This window comes from Haemorhous mexicanus, chromosome 5 (genome assembly GCF_027477595.1).
Source record: "Haemorhous mexicanus isolate bHaeMex1 chromosome 5, bHaeMex1.pri, whole genome shotgun sequence".
Lineage (NCBI taxonomy): Eukaryota > Metazoa > Chordata > Aves > Passeriformes > Fringillidae > Haemorhous > Haemorhous mexicanus.
In genome coordinates, this window is record NC_082345.1 from 43,839,964 (window position 1) to 43,858,396 (window position 18,433).

The window sequence follows — 18,433 nt, forward strand, 5'->3', positions numbered from 1 at the left end:
AATATGTAGAATAAAAACAGTTCTGGACTAAGGATGATTAACTCTTTTACATTAGACTTGTGATGACCTAACAAATAAAGAGAAATGTGACTAATGACCTCTGGTGAGATGCATCTAGCAGCAGCTGCTTGACTTCTGCAGTTGTATTTAGTAGTTAAAATACTCTGCTTAAAATGTGCTGCCAAAATGAAATGCTTCACACCATAGCCAAGTTACATGGTATCTCAGTCTATCCAGTATTGTATAATCTAGCAAAATCAGAAAAAAAAAAGAGATTTTGTAAGTTAGCTCCCTACCCTGCACAAACATGGGACAAACTCTGGTGACAATGTTTGGAGAGCTCCAAAACTTTAGGGTCTCCACAGAAGAAAAATTAGCAGACTCTCTTTTCAAACTTAATTCTCAGCTTCAAGGTGTTGATGAAAGATTATCTGCTAGAAAACTCCTGGAAAAAAAGGATCTTATGGGAACATACTGTAATAATGAATATTCAGACGTGATTCCAAATTATAATTTGGAAGAACCATGAATAGCATAAGTCTCTGCCAAAAACCTAATGGCTAGAATATGAATTTGAGGGGATTATTGACTACAGACATTCCCCATCCCATAAACTTGCTGTTTATGCACATCCCTATTTAATATATCAATGCAAGGCAAGTTATGTATTTGCATATAAAAACTACAGTAATGCACCAACCTCTCTCACCTCAGAAAGGAGTATTTGTTTAAACCACTACATTGAATTTGTCACAGTATTATTCATTCACTGTCCATCAAAGTTCACAGACTAGAGCACCTTAAGTATCAACCCTTCCTCTTAATTGTGAATGAACTGAATGTCTTCATTACAAATATAACCTTCTGTACATGTTAAAAATTTTGATTAGGTAATGGATAAAAAAAAAAAGCATCTTGAGAATTTTCAAATATGTTTAAAATAACAAGATTCAAAATACCATTAATAAATCAGCTACTGATCTCTATGTTCAAGTGTGGTTTTGATTAATTTTGAAAAATAGACCACAGAACATAATTTTAATTTTTTGTGCTTACCATGGGTCTTCAGCACCTAGTTTTTCTTTTGTTGTGAACAGCTCAATGCAGTCTTTTAATTTCACAAAAGGCTTTTTGGGAGGCTTATATTCCACACTTTCATGTTTTTCAAAATCCTAAAGAGAAGTATTTCTTGAGTTAAGAGAACAAATGAAACAAAACTCATTTTAGTGATGTCGTCTTACTATAAACAGTAACTACAAAGCTCCTATATATGGAAAAACTGATCAGAAACCATTGAAGTAAAAAGTTTCCACAGCTTCAGATTTACTTCCCAGTTCATAAGCCTCAGATTTGCTAATTACATGGATGTATATATGAAGTTTATTTATGACAACATATTTACTAAGAATAACATGAAAAAAGATATAGTTGCTTCTTCTTGTGAAGACTTACAATCTTGTATGTCACACTAGTTAAGTTGCATCTTTTATGTTTAGTTTTTATTTGTGCTGGGAAAGGGAGCAACATAAACAGCTTACCTCTGCTGCACTATCATCAAAGTATCGCTTCTTCAATTCAGGATCCCAATCCAAAGCAAGGAAAGATCTTTCTAAGATTAAAAAAAAAAGTTTTTTCTTACTATTATTTCCTGCTTTACATGAAACTGCATTAACTTTGAGCAAACACTCTTCAAAATAAATTAAACAATGGTATAATGAATTAATTACAAAAACTTGAAGCACATAAAAATTCAAAAAGTCAACTGCAATAAAAATGTAGTTATTTATACAGAATTTACTATTTAAAAGAAAAATATATCAAACAGGACACAAAGAAAATGAAACATGAGAGTCAAAAAAGAGTCTCAGAACCAAATATTGCCCACTCTGTTCCCTGTGACTTACCATCAAGCCTAGGTTGCCTATCATCAAATCTAATATGCCTGGTATCATCTTTGATGTAGTTTATGTCAGCATTGCCTAAATTATTGAACTGGAATGTAAACAATCGCTTTTTGTGTCCCGTGAGTGGTTGACCTTTGCAAGTATCCTCAGTACACAATCCATTTTCAGAGTCATTGTCACCCCCAACTGAGTCTTCTGATTGGCTGTTTTCATTCTCTGAGGGAAGTTCCTGATCCTGGCTGGATTCATCATCTTGCTCATCTGTTTCCATTTCACCTTAAGCAATTGGAAGAATAAAGAGGAAGAAATGAGACAGAATGACAGTAATTGAAAAACACTACACAGTTAACTTCCATTTCAAATTCAACACCCAATACTAATACAAGTGTAGATATTCCAGTCTTACTTGGAGATCCTTCTTCATGTATTCCATTTGGGCCATTACCATTGATACCATGGTCCTTACAGCAATGCAGGGAACCTTCAGTGTCTTCACTTTCAGTACATGTTTTTACATATCGGCTAAATGTAACAAGTGAAAGCAACAGTTAGAAGCAATGGATTGGTAAATAATTTTCATTGTTCAAACTGGTAATTAAACTGTTATCACAAGTCATTGCTACTGTATTGTATTTCTGCACTCCCTTCTGATTTACTCAGATTATCAGTTTTATTGCCAAACCTGTCTAGTGTTACAAGCACATAGGCAAACCTGCTCATATGTGACTGTATACTTTTGGCAGCTACTTGGTCTGAGACAACTTGATTCTTAGTCTCGCTGTTTGTCCAGTATTAATTTTTTAAACTGCTCATTAATCATATTACAGAGAAAGTTACATCAACAGAGAAAGAAGCATACATGTAAATTTGAGGTTATATGATTTTATTTTTTTCTATATAATGACTCTAATTCTAGACTAGTTTCAGAAAGTGTCTACCAGTGTACTTTTACAAGAAAAATTGGTGCATAAACTTGAACAGTAGCAACAGGAAGTATAACCATAGCATAATAACTGGAAAACATTTCTACTTTACCAAGACTTAACAAACAGCTAAGCATACATGAGAATTCATTACAATACAGACTGACTCTCTACTGTTTGTCAAAGTATTTGTCTTCTCAAATAGTTTTTGGATGAGGTCATGCTAACAAAAAAATCAAATTAAAATCCACATAAGTGGCTAAATTTTTTTAATTCAATATTCAACAGAAAGCAAATACAAGTACTCAAATCTAATGAGCATGTTAGAAATGCACATGAAAGTATATGCCTATGACTCCAAGTATTAGCATTATTCTTAACAAACTAATTTTTCTTTTAACAATAAACTTACCACATTCTTAGCAGAAGCAGGTTATACAGTTTATCTTCAGTATTGTTTCTAGGCACTGCTATGAGAAAAGGTTGACCAAATAGTAAAGAACCACTATGGCTGTAGCTAGTGTGCCTGCACTTTTCCCTTAAACAAACAGGAATTATGACTTGTTCCGTATCTTCTGTTCTATTGATAGCAATTTCAAATCTAGAAGAAAAACAATCAGAAATACAACGAAAAATGGTCATGGAAAAGGCTACAAAGGGGAAAAAGAAAAAAATATCCTCTCCCAGTCTGATCTTTATCTGGTGTCTAGGTTTTAATCTTTTGCAAATAACTAAACAAACTGCAAAGAGACATGAAGCGCGCTATCTACACTTACACATAAATGTCATCACGTTCCATAATACTACTAAGGTTTTCATCCATGCCAAATATCCTGTGGAACCTGTGATTGTATATGTCAGTAACAATCATCTGAAAAGAAAATGGAGTATACATTGTTAAACCAGGTTAATACACTTTAAAATGCTATTTGTTGTGCTTTAGTTAAGAGATCACTCTTACCTTATCTGCAGCAACACCAGACAAAGCTGACAATGCTGTGCAAAGATCCAATATATTTCCAATTTTGGGAACAACTACTTTGTACTAAAAAAAAAAAATAAAATAAAATTAAATTTCTTAAGAGAAAAAATATACATGAGGAAAAAAGTCCAAACAACACATGTCCAGCATACTTCACGTATTTCTTTCATATTTTTGAAATTTGTAAAGTATGTAGATCAACTAACATAAATTCCAAAAGCTGCATAAAATGTAGTAGTTATATGCACAACTTTACAAATACACATACACTGACTACTCGATTTATTAGTTTATACAATACTATTTTAATGTTTTACTTTTTCAGTGAGAAGACTAACAGTACTAAGAGTACTAAATTACTTAAGATTTGCATTTCAACAGTACCTTCTAATTTAAGCATTTAAATAGTATACATGTTATTGAAAAGATCATTCAATCTGGAATACAACACAAGTTGTTTATAAAGTATTACTAGGAAAAAAGCAATGGCAGGCAACAGATTCTCATTTCACATGCAGAGAGAGAACTTGATTTAAGTCAAAGAAAACCTCTCTGTGGCTTCCCTTATGCAGTGCTCCTGAAGTTTGTAATAAAACTCCACACAAAACTCTTACCTGTTATTTGCATAATAAAGACAGGATAAATTAGAAATAAGGTATTATTAACTCCGTAATTAATTGCCATGCATTGCATGCTATATCCTTACATTTTACAATCATTTCTACTCACAAAAACTACTGAACTGGTGCTCTTCCCAAACTATTAACTCCAGCACAACCATCTCACCTAATGAGTCACGTTCAACTGCTTCAGAAGTTTTTAACTACTTTTTGTCCCCTGTGCAACTACTGTGCATCCCCTATTTTCACAATTAAACTTCTAGCAGGCTAAACTCCCATCAGTTAATATACCTCCCTTCACCTTCAAATTCCTCAACTCACTGAGGAACTCAACTCTCATTGCCTTTGAGAACACTCTTTTCTCCCACTTTCCTTCTTATTGTACTGATTTCAGGTGTCAGAGCCTTTTTGAATGCCTGCATAACTGCCTGTGTTGTATTTTGTTACCTATCCTCATTCTCTGTATAAGGTACAGCTAGAACCATTTAATCATTACTTGGTTATGATAACCTTATGTACATTTTTCATGACATTCTAAGGTGTGTAATATCATCCTCTTCCTAAAAACCGGCAAAAGGAATACTCTTCACAAAGAAATCTCATCTGAAATGTTTTGACTCAGTATGATGTGAGAGCACATTTGAGATTACCCAATATATTTAGTCATGGGGGTTTTCTGCACCACTTATTACAAATATTTACCTTTTGTAATTAAGAAACCAAGAAATGAAGACTTTCAGATTAAGTACAAATATTTTCATAAACATAAAAATTCATCAGAGTAGCTCTCAAAAAATTACGTCAGTATACATTTTAAAGATTAAGAAGCCCTATTAACACAACTATAAAGAAATTACCAATTCTTTCTTGAAACTATAAAAGGTATGTACAGTCTTCCTCAGGTATGTATAGTCTTCCCACTTTCCTAAGTGAGACTTCAGAACACATACCAGAAAAATAAAGCTTGTTGCATTTGCTTATAAATTTGCACAGTGTAAAGGAACTTGGGTTCCTTGTTAATGCCTCATGAATCAAAGTGTTTGTATGTAAATTAAGCAGCTTACCTGCATAGGCTTTGCAAGTGGATCCATTCTAACTAAATAAACTTCCAAAGTGCGTTCCTTTTTCATGGGTAATGGAAGTGTCAAGTAACAAAAGGGATCAAAGGTTACAGATATCTTAGCACATTCAGGACAAACTAGGGTAGATTTAAAAAGGCCATGAAATATATCTACAATGATGGAATCATTTCTCTTTAAATGGTTTTCCCAGGCTTCTTCAGCAACCACCTGTAAACAAAGCACGATCTGGGTTATGACAAAGTAGTAGGAAATGAACAGTGAGAATTATTAGTAAAAGTCCTTGACAGAACATTTTCAGTAACCACCTAAACACAGAAATGTCACTTCAGAGGACCCATAAGGAATGTTACTACGATCAGGTTTGCAGGTTAAAAGATGTATGCTTTTCCTAGGACAGAGATCATGTCAGTGGTATTACACAGTCTGAGAGTAACTTTCAAGTAGCTTGGGTGAAGACAAAAAGCAGATAAAGCTAAAAATTCCATCTGAATTAACTCATACTCCTAACAAAAGAAGAGTTTCCCTAAAGTAAGAGTACTGGAGAGAGACAGAATGCTGCATGCTGTAGATATAAAAATAAAAGAACAACAAAATGGGAATTGTTTTTTCAATGGAACTTAGCACTGAATTGAACAAGAAAGATGATCTTAATGAAGTCTTAAAACAGAACTTACCATCCTCCCATCCCCCCTCATTATCTTTAAAATTAATAGAAAATTAAAGTTTCTCAAGATGCCAATTTTAAAGTTTTGTCCTGTTTTCTGAAATGTCTTCCAGAAAAAGCCCCACATAATCAGTTTCCCAACCTTCCAATGCATAACCATGTAGAAGTATCTTACAGCATACAACTTTGACTATAATGAAGATCATCGGGTCCAAAACCCCTACCTTGTCTGGTCTCCCATCTGCATCCTTTAATTGAATATAAGGCTTTTTCCTAATTCTATTCAAATCCTCATGTAAACCATCCAAGAGAAAAGCCAGTAGCTCTTGACAATCTTGTTGCTGATAACCAGAAAATTGTGGTGCAAATCGTCCCACTTGTGTCTAAAAAAAAAAAAAAGCAAAACGCCTGATACCTTAACTGTTAGAAAGAGTAGATACTTCTGAGATCCTACAGCAGCATACTGAAAAGGTAAAACTTGTAGTTATAAAAGGTAAGCTTTTCAATGGAGACAGGAAGTCAAAACTAATTCTCAAAGACCAAAGCACAAGGACAGGTGACACCTACTGAAATGTCCATCCAAGTGTTTTACCAGATAAATGAATGAACTGCATACTGATAAACAGTACTTTATTTTTTTTTTCACATTTCTCCAAGTTTTATACACATTAAAGTATAAAACCAAAACTGACATGTACATTCCATGTAATTTCCTTACTGACCTTAAACGCTCTTGGGGTAACATAGCTGTATTTTCCTGACCACATCTGCTTGATAAGCTCAGCATAAGATTTTGCTATTTCACCTCGCATTCCTAAAGGATTGTCAAAATTCAGCTCTTCTTGGTATTTATCATTGAGGAAGTACTCTGTAAGAGGAGGTGTGTTGCTCAGACACTGCAAAAAAGAATACAGACTTTTTAGAATAGTGATTTGAATCAGTTCTAAACAAAGAATATTTTAATTTTGTTAAAGCAGCCATGAATTGCACTGTCTAGTGCCTGGAAGGAAAAGAGAAAAAAAACCCTAAACAATCTTTTCCAGAAACAAATAATGGCTTTAAACCAAGACTGGCTAGAGTTGTCGTTACAAGTTATGTACAGATAATTTCTGTCAGGAGCTTTACCTCAAAAATTATAAAACAGAGTAGTCCAAACAACCCACAGCATGACAACATGACTTGCATCAAGATTTAACACAAACAAAACAAGGTGTTTGTCGAGACACAAATGGCTTTATGAAACTTGCTGTTGGAGGTTGTAATAGATGAGCAAAGTGGAGAGTGCAAACATATTTGGAAGAGAGAGGCAACACGGCTTATTACTTCAAATTATAACATATTCAGAGCAACATCTGAAAAAATATTTCTTTTATTTTAGCAGGCGAGGGAAGGTGAGGATGCTTGGCCTTTTCCTTCTCTTTGTTAATATCAGCATATGGATGCTGTTGGAGACAGCAATCTATGCTACAGGGACTACACTTTGAATGACAGTGCTATAGCCCTTCCTACGTTCTCCTAAATCTTGTGATGCTTTTTAGAGCTGAAATTAGCCCAAGGAAAGCAAGGACCTTGTTTTAGATTTACAATCAAACTGTACCAGTTTGTCTCTTCTCTCAGCATTGGGAGACAGCAGGACGTAATCACTACAGTATGATTTACAATTTCACTTTCAATTTTTGTGTGCTTCTCTTCATGCTCCTTTAAACACAACCATGTCCATTAGGGAATAATCCCCATGCCATGCCTTACATATTCTTAAGAGTTTGTTCATTAAATATTGTAAGCTTTTCTCCATTCTTTCCTTTATTAAAAGATCTGAGGAAAGGTCAAGTATTTCACCAGTCTCGTCTGCCTCTCTGTAAACAAGGGGAAAAGCTCCACTGAAGCTACTGCATAAGAGACAAGAATTAAACTGGAAGAATTGCAACTTTATTGAGCAGGGCAAAAAAAAAGTTATTCCTATGTCTGCCTATCATACCTGTGCAATATTACAAAGCAAAACCAGTCACATGCTGTAGAGAGCTGAGTTTCATGCCTATATCAAACTCCTTCCTTTCTCTTCCTCCTCACCTAAAGCTTTCAGGATCTGTCAACACTGCAAAAAAAAATTCCTGGTATTACAGACACTTTTGGACACTCAGTGTTGAAAAAAATCTCATTTTTCTCTTGCTATATGGCAAAGAGCTTTTACTTCCAGTAGTGGTGATCCCAACTCCTCCTACCTCGCAGATGGGTTGTCTTCTGGATTATTTTTGGGCTGGTTTAGGAGATGAAATCAGTTCAAGTGTTCAGTTTAGTGTGAGGAATGTCCAACACAAGGAACTAAATAATGCAAAAATAGTATCTTTTTCTACAGGTCTTTCTGTTAGTCAAGCATTATACAATGTCCTGATAATTTGGAGTCCACTAAAAAATAATTCACCAGTTTCTAGTTTTCACCTGATAAACTGATTTTGTCACCTTCTCAGAATATTAATTAATATTTGTAGTACAAGTCAGGAAGATTACTACAGATAACTTCCCTTTTTCCTTTAACAATGTCCCCATTACAATGTAAGATGACACTGAGATGGTAGCACTGGAATACACAAATGTCTATCTCAACACAGCAAGTTTTGACGTACAGAGCTGACATATTTTTCTAAAATACCAAATACCAAAATTTTAAAAAGAGTAGCTTCTAGAGGACCTAATAAAGTTGGCCATAAATGCACTGATCTTTTCAATGTAACTGACAAAGGTAAATGATTACAAACATGTTTACCCTTTGAAAAGGCTGACAATGGAGAATTATTTAGGATCATGATTAAAGTCAGAGGAAAAAAAGCATCCAGAAGCCAAGTTGAAGGGAATCCTACATTCTTATTTTCTCATGTCATATGTTGTAGGTTATCAAGGAAGCCTTATGGAAAGTGTCTATTAAAACCAAGACAACCTACTGGATAGTAAAGTTACCGATTTATGTGTCCTGTTCAACCTAGTGATTTGGGGTTTTCTGTTTGTTTCAAAACACAGACAATAAGTAAACTAAAAGTATACCAAAAGGTGAGGAATAATAGCAGCCAAAATAGGCAAACAAATACAGTAAAACTATGGAAAACTGTTTGTGAACTAAAGAGGTAACAGAACGTCACTTCATTTCAGGTACTACTGTCTCTACAAGTTTTCTTTAACCAAAAAAATTTCTGTAAAGTTCTCTGAACCTGAACTGGTCATTTGAAAAGATCATGGGAGGTATAGAACGGAAGGCAGAAACTCCAACATAGAAACCACAGGAGAGAAGGTTAATCTTCAGCATGACAAAGCTTTACACTAAAATCATACTTCCATGTTACATATTAATAACATGGAAGTAAAAAGTTATTAAGATGCACAGGAAAATGAAAAAGAAATCATTATTTTTAGTGTTATGTATACAGCTCTCAATGCCGTAGCCTCACTGGAATACTGTGTACAATACCAGCCCATGATAATGCTTCCAAGTCTACCTGTCCTAGGAAACCTTCACAGAAGGTGGAAATATAATAATAAAAATAGTCAAGTCATACTCTCCTAAACCTCTGTAGTTTAAGTATGGAATAATTCTGATGTAAGAGTCGGCACAGACCTAACTGATAGCAAGAAAAAAATAAAAAAGAATGAAGAGGGCTGCCAAGACTGTCAGTGACCTAGAAGCACTTGCCCTGTGAGAAAAGACTGAAGCATCAGGTCTTATTCAGGCTGCAGAAGAGAATGTTTGAGGGAGGCCCAAGAGCAGCCCTCTAGTACCTATAGGGAAGTAAAGGGGAAGATGGAACCAGGCTCTTCACAGCGCCATATACTAGGAAGAAACAAAACAACGGGCATCAGTGGAAATATGAGAGGTTAAGAATATAAGGAAAGAAGTTTTCACTCTAAGAACAGTCCAGTAGTGGAACTAAGAGGCTCTACCTTCTTGGGAGGTTTTCAAAACCCACCTGGATAAAGCCCTGGGCAACCTGCTCTGACCTTAGAGCCAACCTTCCTCTGAGCAGGAGGTTGTACCAGAAACCTCCTTAAGTTCCACAAATCATTCTATAATCCTAAGGGAACAAAGAAACATTTCTTCACATCCCATATGGAATATTGCACAAAAATAATAATAAAAATAAACTTTGAAAATAAAGAAAACATCACTACCTATTATGCCAGTGAACTGGGGAAATGAGAAGGAGACAGCAGGATCATGAACTGACATACTGAAAATTGAACAATCCTCTAAGTGTCCTGGTTCTTCAGCTTCAGGTGCTACTTATTAAGAATTTAATGCAAGTGACATTGAAATTTTGTATTTCAGCTTTCTAGCAAAAGACCAAGAGCTGCCAGACTGAAAAGAAGATTCAAGGCATAGGAGAAAAAGTGATTTACTTTACACCTACTTGTGTCTATCCTACTTTTGTCTGTACGCTGTCAAACATGGCAAAAAAGCACTTAGTTAATGTGCTCCTTAATTCAAACTCCACATGCCTATGGCAACTGAAACAGAACAACAAAAACTTAGTAATTTCAGGTATTAGTGAAATATACCATCTTTTGTCTAGATAAACTCACAGCCATAAGTAACTTCAGAGAAATATTATTCAGCCTTCTGAAGAAAAAAACTTCTGAAATACCCATTTCAAAGCTTGTTCAGAAGTCAAGTGATGGAAAAAATGCATCAAAATAAAAATCTAGGAAAAAATGAATGCTTTTAGTGAAAATATTTATTTTTTTCTTCTCATATTTTTTAATCACAAAATGAAAATTTTGGAACTCTCACATTTTCACTGTAAAAGAAAAAAATAAAAAACCCCAAACATTTCCAAAGAGTTCTGATCTGTAATATCCCATTGAAACAGGAAAGTAATACTTGGGAAACATCCACAGGTGGCAGCACAGCAATGCTTAATGAAACTCATTTTTTCTAATCAATTTTCAGCTTAGAATAAAGCTATGTAGCTAAGTGAATGTGAATGAAACATCTGCTTGCCAAATAATGTTTTTAATATGGGTTCAAGTATTCATAATAATATCTATTTCATAAAATCTACACATTCTCTTTTGTCTTTCCTGTTTTATTTCATGCTTGGATCTGCAAAAGCAGACATTTAGACCTAATTAGAAAACAATCAAGCCGTAGGTATTTTCACTGAAATGAAATAAACACATGGAATACTTCCTTCAAAAGAATCTGAAAAAAAACTATACAAAAGTTCCGATACAACCAAAATAAGAATACCAAATTAGTGCTTTTTTAAAATTAAGGAACAGTGGTAAGAGAACAGCCCTTGGGAGCTATACAATGGTATTTTAACCCTCTTGGCCTTACTCTCATTCAGCTTGCAGCTGTCTGTAATCCCACAGAGGATCTTACCTACCTCTTCATCATCTGTCCTCCAGTTGTCCTGAGCTTCTTAACACTGAAAACCCCTACTTGAAAGGGCAAAGGTCTCCACAATAATCACTTAGAAGGATAAAGGGGTAAGCCTAATCTATAGATTGAATAACTACTAAAGAACTTGCAACAAAATTTAAGACACTGCCAGGATTTTCACATTTCTACCTAGTATGTTTACAGGGCAAGAACCTTCACACAAATTTGTGAAACTCAGGAGACAAAGCTGTGTGAAGGAATTGTCCCTCTTTGTCAAGGAGCACTGATAACAGCTCTGATGCAAACTTTCTTCACTGTACATGAGACAAGACCAAAGAGAAGCTGTGTGAGAAATGCAGTGGTTTCTGAAGCAGAAATGGCTCCTCTGTGAACACTATAGGGCCTCAATGTTCCCTGGAAAGCACAGAGATCTGAGAGAAGTGGCAATCAGCCGGAAAATGGATCAACCAAACTCTGCTTCAGCTGAAGGAAGCTACAGTGATCACACCCAGCACAAATGGAATTGAAGGGATGGAAGCAGAGCTTTTGCTACATTTGCAATTAATGGAATTGAAACTATTTCAGTCCAGTACTCTACATTAAACTATTTTGTTTAAAGAAAACAGATTTATCCTGAAAACCAGCCCTGTGTTAGCACAATTGTGAAGGAATGCACTTTAGGAGGATAGGTAAGATAAAGCAGGTGACCAGAGCAGATTGGAGAATCACAGAATAGTGGAGATTAGAAGGCATCTCTGCAGATTCTCTGGTCCAACCCACTTGCTCAAAGACAGGTCATCTAGAGCAGGTTTCCTGGAACTTCATTCAGTTAGGTTTTATAAGCACCTTCAAGGATGGAGGCTTCACACTTTCCCTGAGAATCATTTTCTACTGTTTCATAAACCCCATTCTAGAACAAAATTTCCTATATTTAGGAATTGCATATGCTTCAGTTTGTGCCCATTGCCTCTTTTTCCTTCAGTGGGCACCACTGAGGAGAGCTCAGCTTAGTTTTCTTTACTTTTCTCCACCAGGTACTTCCAAAAATGGTAAAATCACTCTGGAGGCTTCTCTTCAGGCTGAACAGCCCCAGATCTCTGGCTCTCCACACAGGTCAGAAGCTGCAATCCCTGATCACCTGTGTGGTCTCTCACCAGACTTGCTCCCTAAACTCTCTGGGGAGCCCAGAAGTGAACTCAGAACTTAGGGGCTGTCTCTCCAGTGCTGAGTGGAAGGAAAGGGTCACCTCTTTCAGCCTACTGGTAATACTCTTCTTTGTGCAGTCCAGGATGCTGTTGTCTGCCTTGGCCACAGGAACACACTGCTTTTTGTCCAGCAGGATCCTGGGTGCTTCTCTGCCAAGCTGCCTTCCATCCAGTCGCTGACCCTCTGCTGCAGTGTGTACTGGTTCCTGGGGTTGTTCCCCCCAGGCACAGGGCTCTGCATTTCCTGTGATTGAACTTCATGAGTTTTCAGCCCGCTGAGGTCCCTCCGAATGGCAGCACAGCCATCTGGTATAGCAATTCCTCATTGCAGATTTGTGTGATCTCTCATCTTGCTGAGGGTGTACTCCATCACCCACGTAAATGCCTAGAGCAGCCAATATTCCTAAGCAGAATTCCTGATTTTGCCATTCACATACTATTTGAGCTGATCTTTTCGTTGCTTCCGAGACTAAGAGAGATCAAAACATGTTCAGATTGCTCGGGCTATAGACGTTACAGCCAGAATAGTCCAATGTTACTTTGATAATGTTACTTTGATAAAACATGAAATTAATAGCAATTTAGCAAAGTGAAACGCATGCCTTCTGTGTAACTAAGAAAGGTGAAAGTGGTGGCAAGAGGAAGACTGCAGCCTGTGACACCTCAGTGCGTTAAGAACACGTACTTTCACTAAAATGCACTTACATGGATTTCTTAAATGACATTAAACTCTGAACAGTACTTTCTTTGAGACATACAGTAGGATGAACTGAAAGATACACCTCCTTGCTAAGAAAGCCACTAAATAATGCATTTGAAAAAACACACCTTCAAGGACATATTAAAGGTACCATGCCAAACTAAAATCTACACTGCTCAATAATCACCTCATTTTCTTACCTAGAGGACTTATCTTGGCAATCAGCAAACCTGTATTTATTAATTTACACTACAGTTTCTCAGAATTACTTGAAAACTTAAATCTCTAGATGTAACTGAAAAGCAATGAAGTCAAAGCTGATATAATTTCTAATGCAGGCCTCAGAATGAAATCCGTTTAACACAATGGGATAATGACGCGACGTGTAACAAGTTTGTTATGTTGCACAAGACTCCTAAAGGCAACAACCCATGCTTCAAGTTCTAACTTAAAGGTTACTTTTGAATTACATGCATGCAAATCACGTATACCAGCTCAATTAAGGTCTGAATGAGTAATTTAATCAGTATAGCTTGATGAACAAGGTAGAATAAAAAAAAACCTTAGCAAGAATATTCTTTGAATTCAAACCTAAAACCTAATTCTGGTTGACACACTAGACAAAAACACACGCTTTTCTTTCCAACAGCAAAATGACGCAATTCAGTAATCATGAGAGGTTATGTGTAGCATTTTTAGTTAGAATGGACACTGCAAAATGCGTGTCCTTCCCCCTTTCAGTTTAGCCATCTTTTGTGTAGCACGCTAAAAAATATTTAATTTCTGCACTCTTCAACTGCTCTTCAAGTATATTTACGGAAACATTTTTAGAAAGAAGTTTGATTTTATGGATGCCTTATATCAATAAGTATGGAACAAGCATGAAATTACCCTATATACCACTAACAGGTGGAGGTTGACAGGCTAGAAAGCAGTTTTGCATTATATGACCCAGCAGTCCTTTTCTGTGGAAATGCGATCCTGCTGCTCATCCTCATGGGGAAGGTATCCAGCTGCAAACTGGGCTGTATTAGCAACTGCAGTCAGAGGCAAAGGGGAGCAAATCTTCCCCTCCATTTGGAACTTGTGAGACTGCTGCAGGAGTACTGTCTGCTTAGGGCTCCCCAGCGTAAGAAAGAGCAGAGAAAGGACACCAATGTGGTCAAGGGGTTGAACAACAATACACAAGGAAAGGCAGAGCTGTATGCAGTAGTACAATCCAAAGAGGACAAGACTAAGGGGAGAGCTTTTGGCTCTCTAACCTACCTAACAGGAAGCTATAGAAAAGTAAGACCAAATGATTCACTAATTGTCATCACAAAGAAGGGACAGAAGTATCTACACACACTATGACACTCTGAAACATTTTTTCTTTTGAGCAAATTTCAACAGCTTCATACAAATGTACTAGGAATTCCTTTTTTACTCCAAGAGGCTAAATGACGACTGCAACTTTTGAGTTTTCTTTAATTTTACCCAAAGAAATCACAAACATAAGCCAAGAACTCTTGTAATGACCAAGGAGGAAAGGAAGATAACTCTGCAGCATGCTTGGTTAAGGTCTAATATTTTCATACTCAGCAGGAAAATATGTGAACAAGACCTTAAATGCACAGAACAGTTTTGTGACAGGAGATTGCTCCAATGACAAAAGGCGAATTTGAGAACTAAACATAACCAAACAAAACTCCTAGTTCTGACTGTTAATTATTCAATAACTGCAGCTTCTATTTAAAATTAGAATACTAAGGTTTCTTCATATAGGTAGAGCAATAGTAGATATACTAGTACTTGCATTCATAGCAAAGAACAAGCTAAGACATTCCCGTAAAATATCTCATCCATGAAATAGCTATTCTGAGAGGAAAGGTCAAAGGAAAATATTTTCCAAGGTTCCTGAATGTTAACCTGTGCATTAAAAGTACATAATGAGTCAGAAATAAAGGCCCAGTAATCTATCAGTCATCTACTTTTTGACACATTTTTCAGTACTGCAATTGGTACTCAAGTGCATTTCAAAAGGAAAAGGCAGTTTTTGTAACATATATGAATGGCAATTATTACAAAAAGCAAAGAATCCCACTTCAAGAGTTCACTCATGTAGAACACTGGTCAAACCTTTTCTGACATTGATCATTATGAATGCAGCTATTTAAATCAATTTTTAAAGTATACCAATAAAGATGTATTATTTCTTCACTTTTAATCTTACCCTGCTTATCTGCTTATCAGATCTCTTAATATCAGTTTTGAAAATGACAAAATAAAACAAGACACTATTTACAAGTAAAAATGCTAGCTGATTTTATTTTAAAGTACATACCTGAATTGCTGAATTCATGAAACATGTATTCCCCAAGTTACTCAGGCCACACAGGCCTGGCTGCTCATTGTGTCTTCCTGGCTCTGAATAATCATAATTCTTATAAGCAGTATATGATGGGAGACAATAGTTTGAATTTTTCACACTGTAAGAAAACAAGACATCTTTCACAATGTAAACATGTAATCTATAGTACTTTAAAGCATACAAGTACTTTATAGACTTAAATGATTAAAAATGTTAAACTAACTTTTGCGAACAAGTAAAGATTTAAAACACTTTAATGTAATAACATTAATGTCAATTTAAAAGTCACCTGTGCAAACAACCAAAATCAAACGTACTGCAGTAACTGCAATTATTACATCCCTACCCCTTTTTTATAGGAGCAGCTTCACAGCTTACTCTATTCTTCATTGCTCTATCATATTTAAAACACTCAGACTTTAGACACCACCAGCAGCAATCAATCATTTACGTTCCTTTTGCATACTGCTACTGCAAGAGTGAGGTCGGTGGGAATGGGAATGCAGAGTTACAGGTGAAAGCTGAGATTTCCAAGGCCACTGTGGCATAGCTGCCTCACTGCATCAGACAGTCTATTTATAGCTTCCCTGCTAGGACAGCACAATCCAGCATGCAAATGCAGAAAAGCCTTGAGAGGTAAAGGAATGCGCAAAATGCCTTGCAACAATTTCAATATAGATCTATGCTGCATTTGTTTGCAGATAGAAGGAACTGTAGAAGACTGAAATAGGTAAAATGATGATGATATTTAAAACAATTTGTTTCCATAAGAAATACAAAAATATCAAATATAAACTAACCCTCAGAAGAGTAAAGTGAGAATATCTGAGAACACAAGAAGGGCAAAGAAATCTTGAAAGAGAATGTTTTGCAATATGTTAGAAAAAACCAAGCAATCACAACCACTTTAACCATTGGGCATTGATCATAATGAAATCTGTGTGACAGCAGCTTTGGTTTAAGTTCAGGAGTATTTCTGCAGCTACTAAGCATCATTCACATTAGAACATGAACAAAAATTTGAAAGTCAGATGCTAAGAATGAAGGAAAAATATGCAGTGCAAAGAATCAATCCTGATAAAAAACTGAGATTTCTAATTGCAAAAGTCTGAGGATGCAAGTGCTTAAAGGTTACACTCCAGCCATTACTCCTGAACACTACCATGCTCTTTACTGAATTTCAACTGTCTCCTCAGCGCACAATTACTCACTTTTCATAAATAACTATTGCTTTTTAATTAAGTTATCAAAAATTTCAAACAGAAGGGGATGAAGATTTCTCACTCTTTCAATGGTCTTAGAAATTTGTGTAGTTGATAGCTGTCCATAAAGTTGTTATTATCACACTTTTACATCTGCTCATTTCTTTTTAATAGCTGACTTTCCCATTAGTCCTTCTCTTCTCTATACATATGCACTTTCTCTGCTCTCTGGCTTGCCCCCAAACTAGCTAAGAGGTATTGTGTTCACTGGTCATTCTTGATGAAAAAACCCTATAAAGTTAGTGCTCACTCACGTATGAGAGATCTCCCGGAAAATTACATTTAATCTCCCAATTGCAGCCCAGTTACTGCAGTGAACTCCAACCCCCTTAGGCTGGTAAGCCTTAGTTCCCCCAGGAATCAAAACCACAAGCTTGCCACTGGGGCTAATGCAACCCCCACAATGTAACTGACCCAACAGTGCACAGTAGTAACAGCAATGCACATGCACAGGGTACGCAATAAGCTTCTACATTCAGCCTTGCTTCCTTCCTACTGCTGTCCTGACCTGATTTACAGGTTACATTTTCCACATGCTTAACAAAAAAGAAGTCTCTCTGAAATTTAGATGTAGGGATAATGAAGAAATTGAATCTAATTCTTCTGGGAATATTCATTTTTATTTCCTTCTCTGCAGCTTTCCCTCCTTCACAAATTGACAACTTAGGAGGGACACTATAAAGCTAAGGAAATGCAAATGGTATTTTGTGGCTGTAGCTTACTCATGTGAAAGATTTTCTCAAATTAGCTGAGTACCATGACAATATTCAGTTGAAGATAATTGCAGTGCAGATAGATGCAGTGTGTATTTACTCTAAGGGACAAACTGTCCGTTTAGTTCTCAAAAGGGAAAGACATTTCGGAGCTCTTTTATCTTCTGTACTGGCCCATAGAAATATATCTGAGGGGTTTAGAGATGAAGGTTACCACTCATCCTGTGAGTCAGGTCTTTTGTTACATTTTTATTTCATGGTTCTATGATATTTTATCAAAACATATCCTACAAAACACTGCCTTACTGTTTGCAGGATACTAGGAGATGTCTCTTTACACCTCCATCCATCTGCAAACTGTTTTGTTGTGGAAAAATTATTTTAATATAAATTACATTGTTGCTTTGCCTTTTATGCTTTTGAGCTGGATGAAAAAGAAATTATTATTAAGAGTCAATAAGAAGTAGCTAACAACGGAAAGCAAGTAAAGATGCAAGGAAAATCTACATTAATTTAATTCAAACAGAAATATCCTAGAAAAAGTAACTTGTGGTAACTGCATGTCCCCAAGCCTCCAGCTGCTTTTCCTGCAAAACTTTCCCACCTTTAATGAAGGAACAATGCAGGGAAAAGCAGAGGGCTAGTATGAAGATAAGC

At 36.0% G+C, this 18,433-nt stretch overlaps 1 protein-coding gene across 3 annotated transcripts in view; it reads right to left on the minus strand.

Moving 5' to 3' along the window:
- Positions 1 to 18,433, minus strand: part of USP15 (ubiquitin specific peptidase 15) — a 61,395-nt gene that overhangs the window by 4,277 nt on the left and 38,685 nt on the right. For 2 of the 3 annotated variants that reach the window (XM_059847007.1, XM_059847006.1), the window contains 11 exons: positions 15,775 to 15,919; positions 6,898 to 7,071; positions 6,400 to 6,558; positions 5,494 to 5,718; positions 3,789 to 3,872; positions 3,604 to 3,698; positions 3,240 to 3,428; positions 2,311 to 2,426; positions 1,905 to 2,180; positions 1,539 to 1,609; positions 1,057 to 1,172 (listed from right to left, as the gene is read on the minus strand). In XM_059847007.1, coding sequence (XP_059702990.1) covers positions 1,057 to 1,172; positions 1,539 to 1,609; positions 1,905 to 2,180; positions 2,311 to 2,426; positions 3,240 to 3,428; positions 3,604 to 3,698; positions 3,789 to 3,872; positions 5,494 to 5,718; positions 6,400 to 6,558; positions 6,898 to 7,071; positions 15,775 to 15,919 — 1,650 coding nt within the window. Of the gene's footprint in view, positions 1 to 1,056; positions 1,189 to 1,538; positions 1,610 to 1,904; positions 2,181 to 2,310; positions 2,427 to 3,239; positions 3,429 to 3,603; positions 3,699 to 3,788; positions 3,873 to 5,493; positions 5,719 to 6,399; positions 6,559 to 6,897; positions 7,072 to 15,774; positions 15,920 to 18,433 lie in introns of those variants that run through there. The other variant, XM_059847008.1, reaches the window with a different exon arrangement.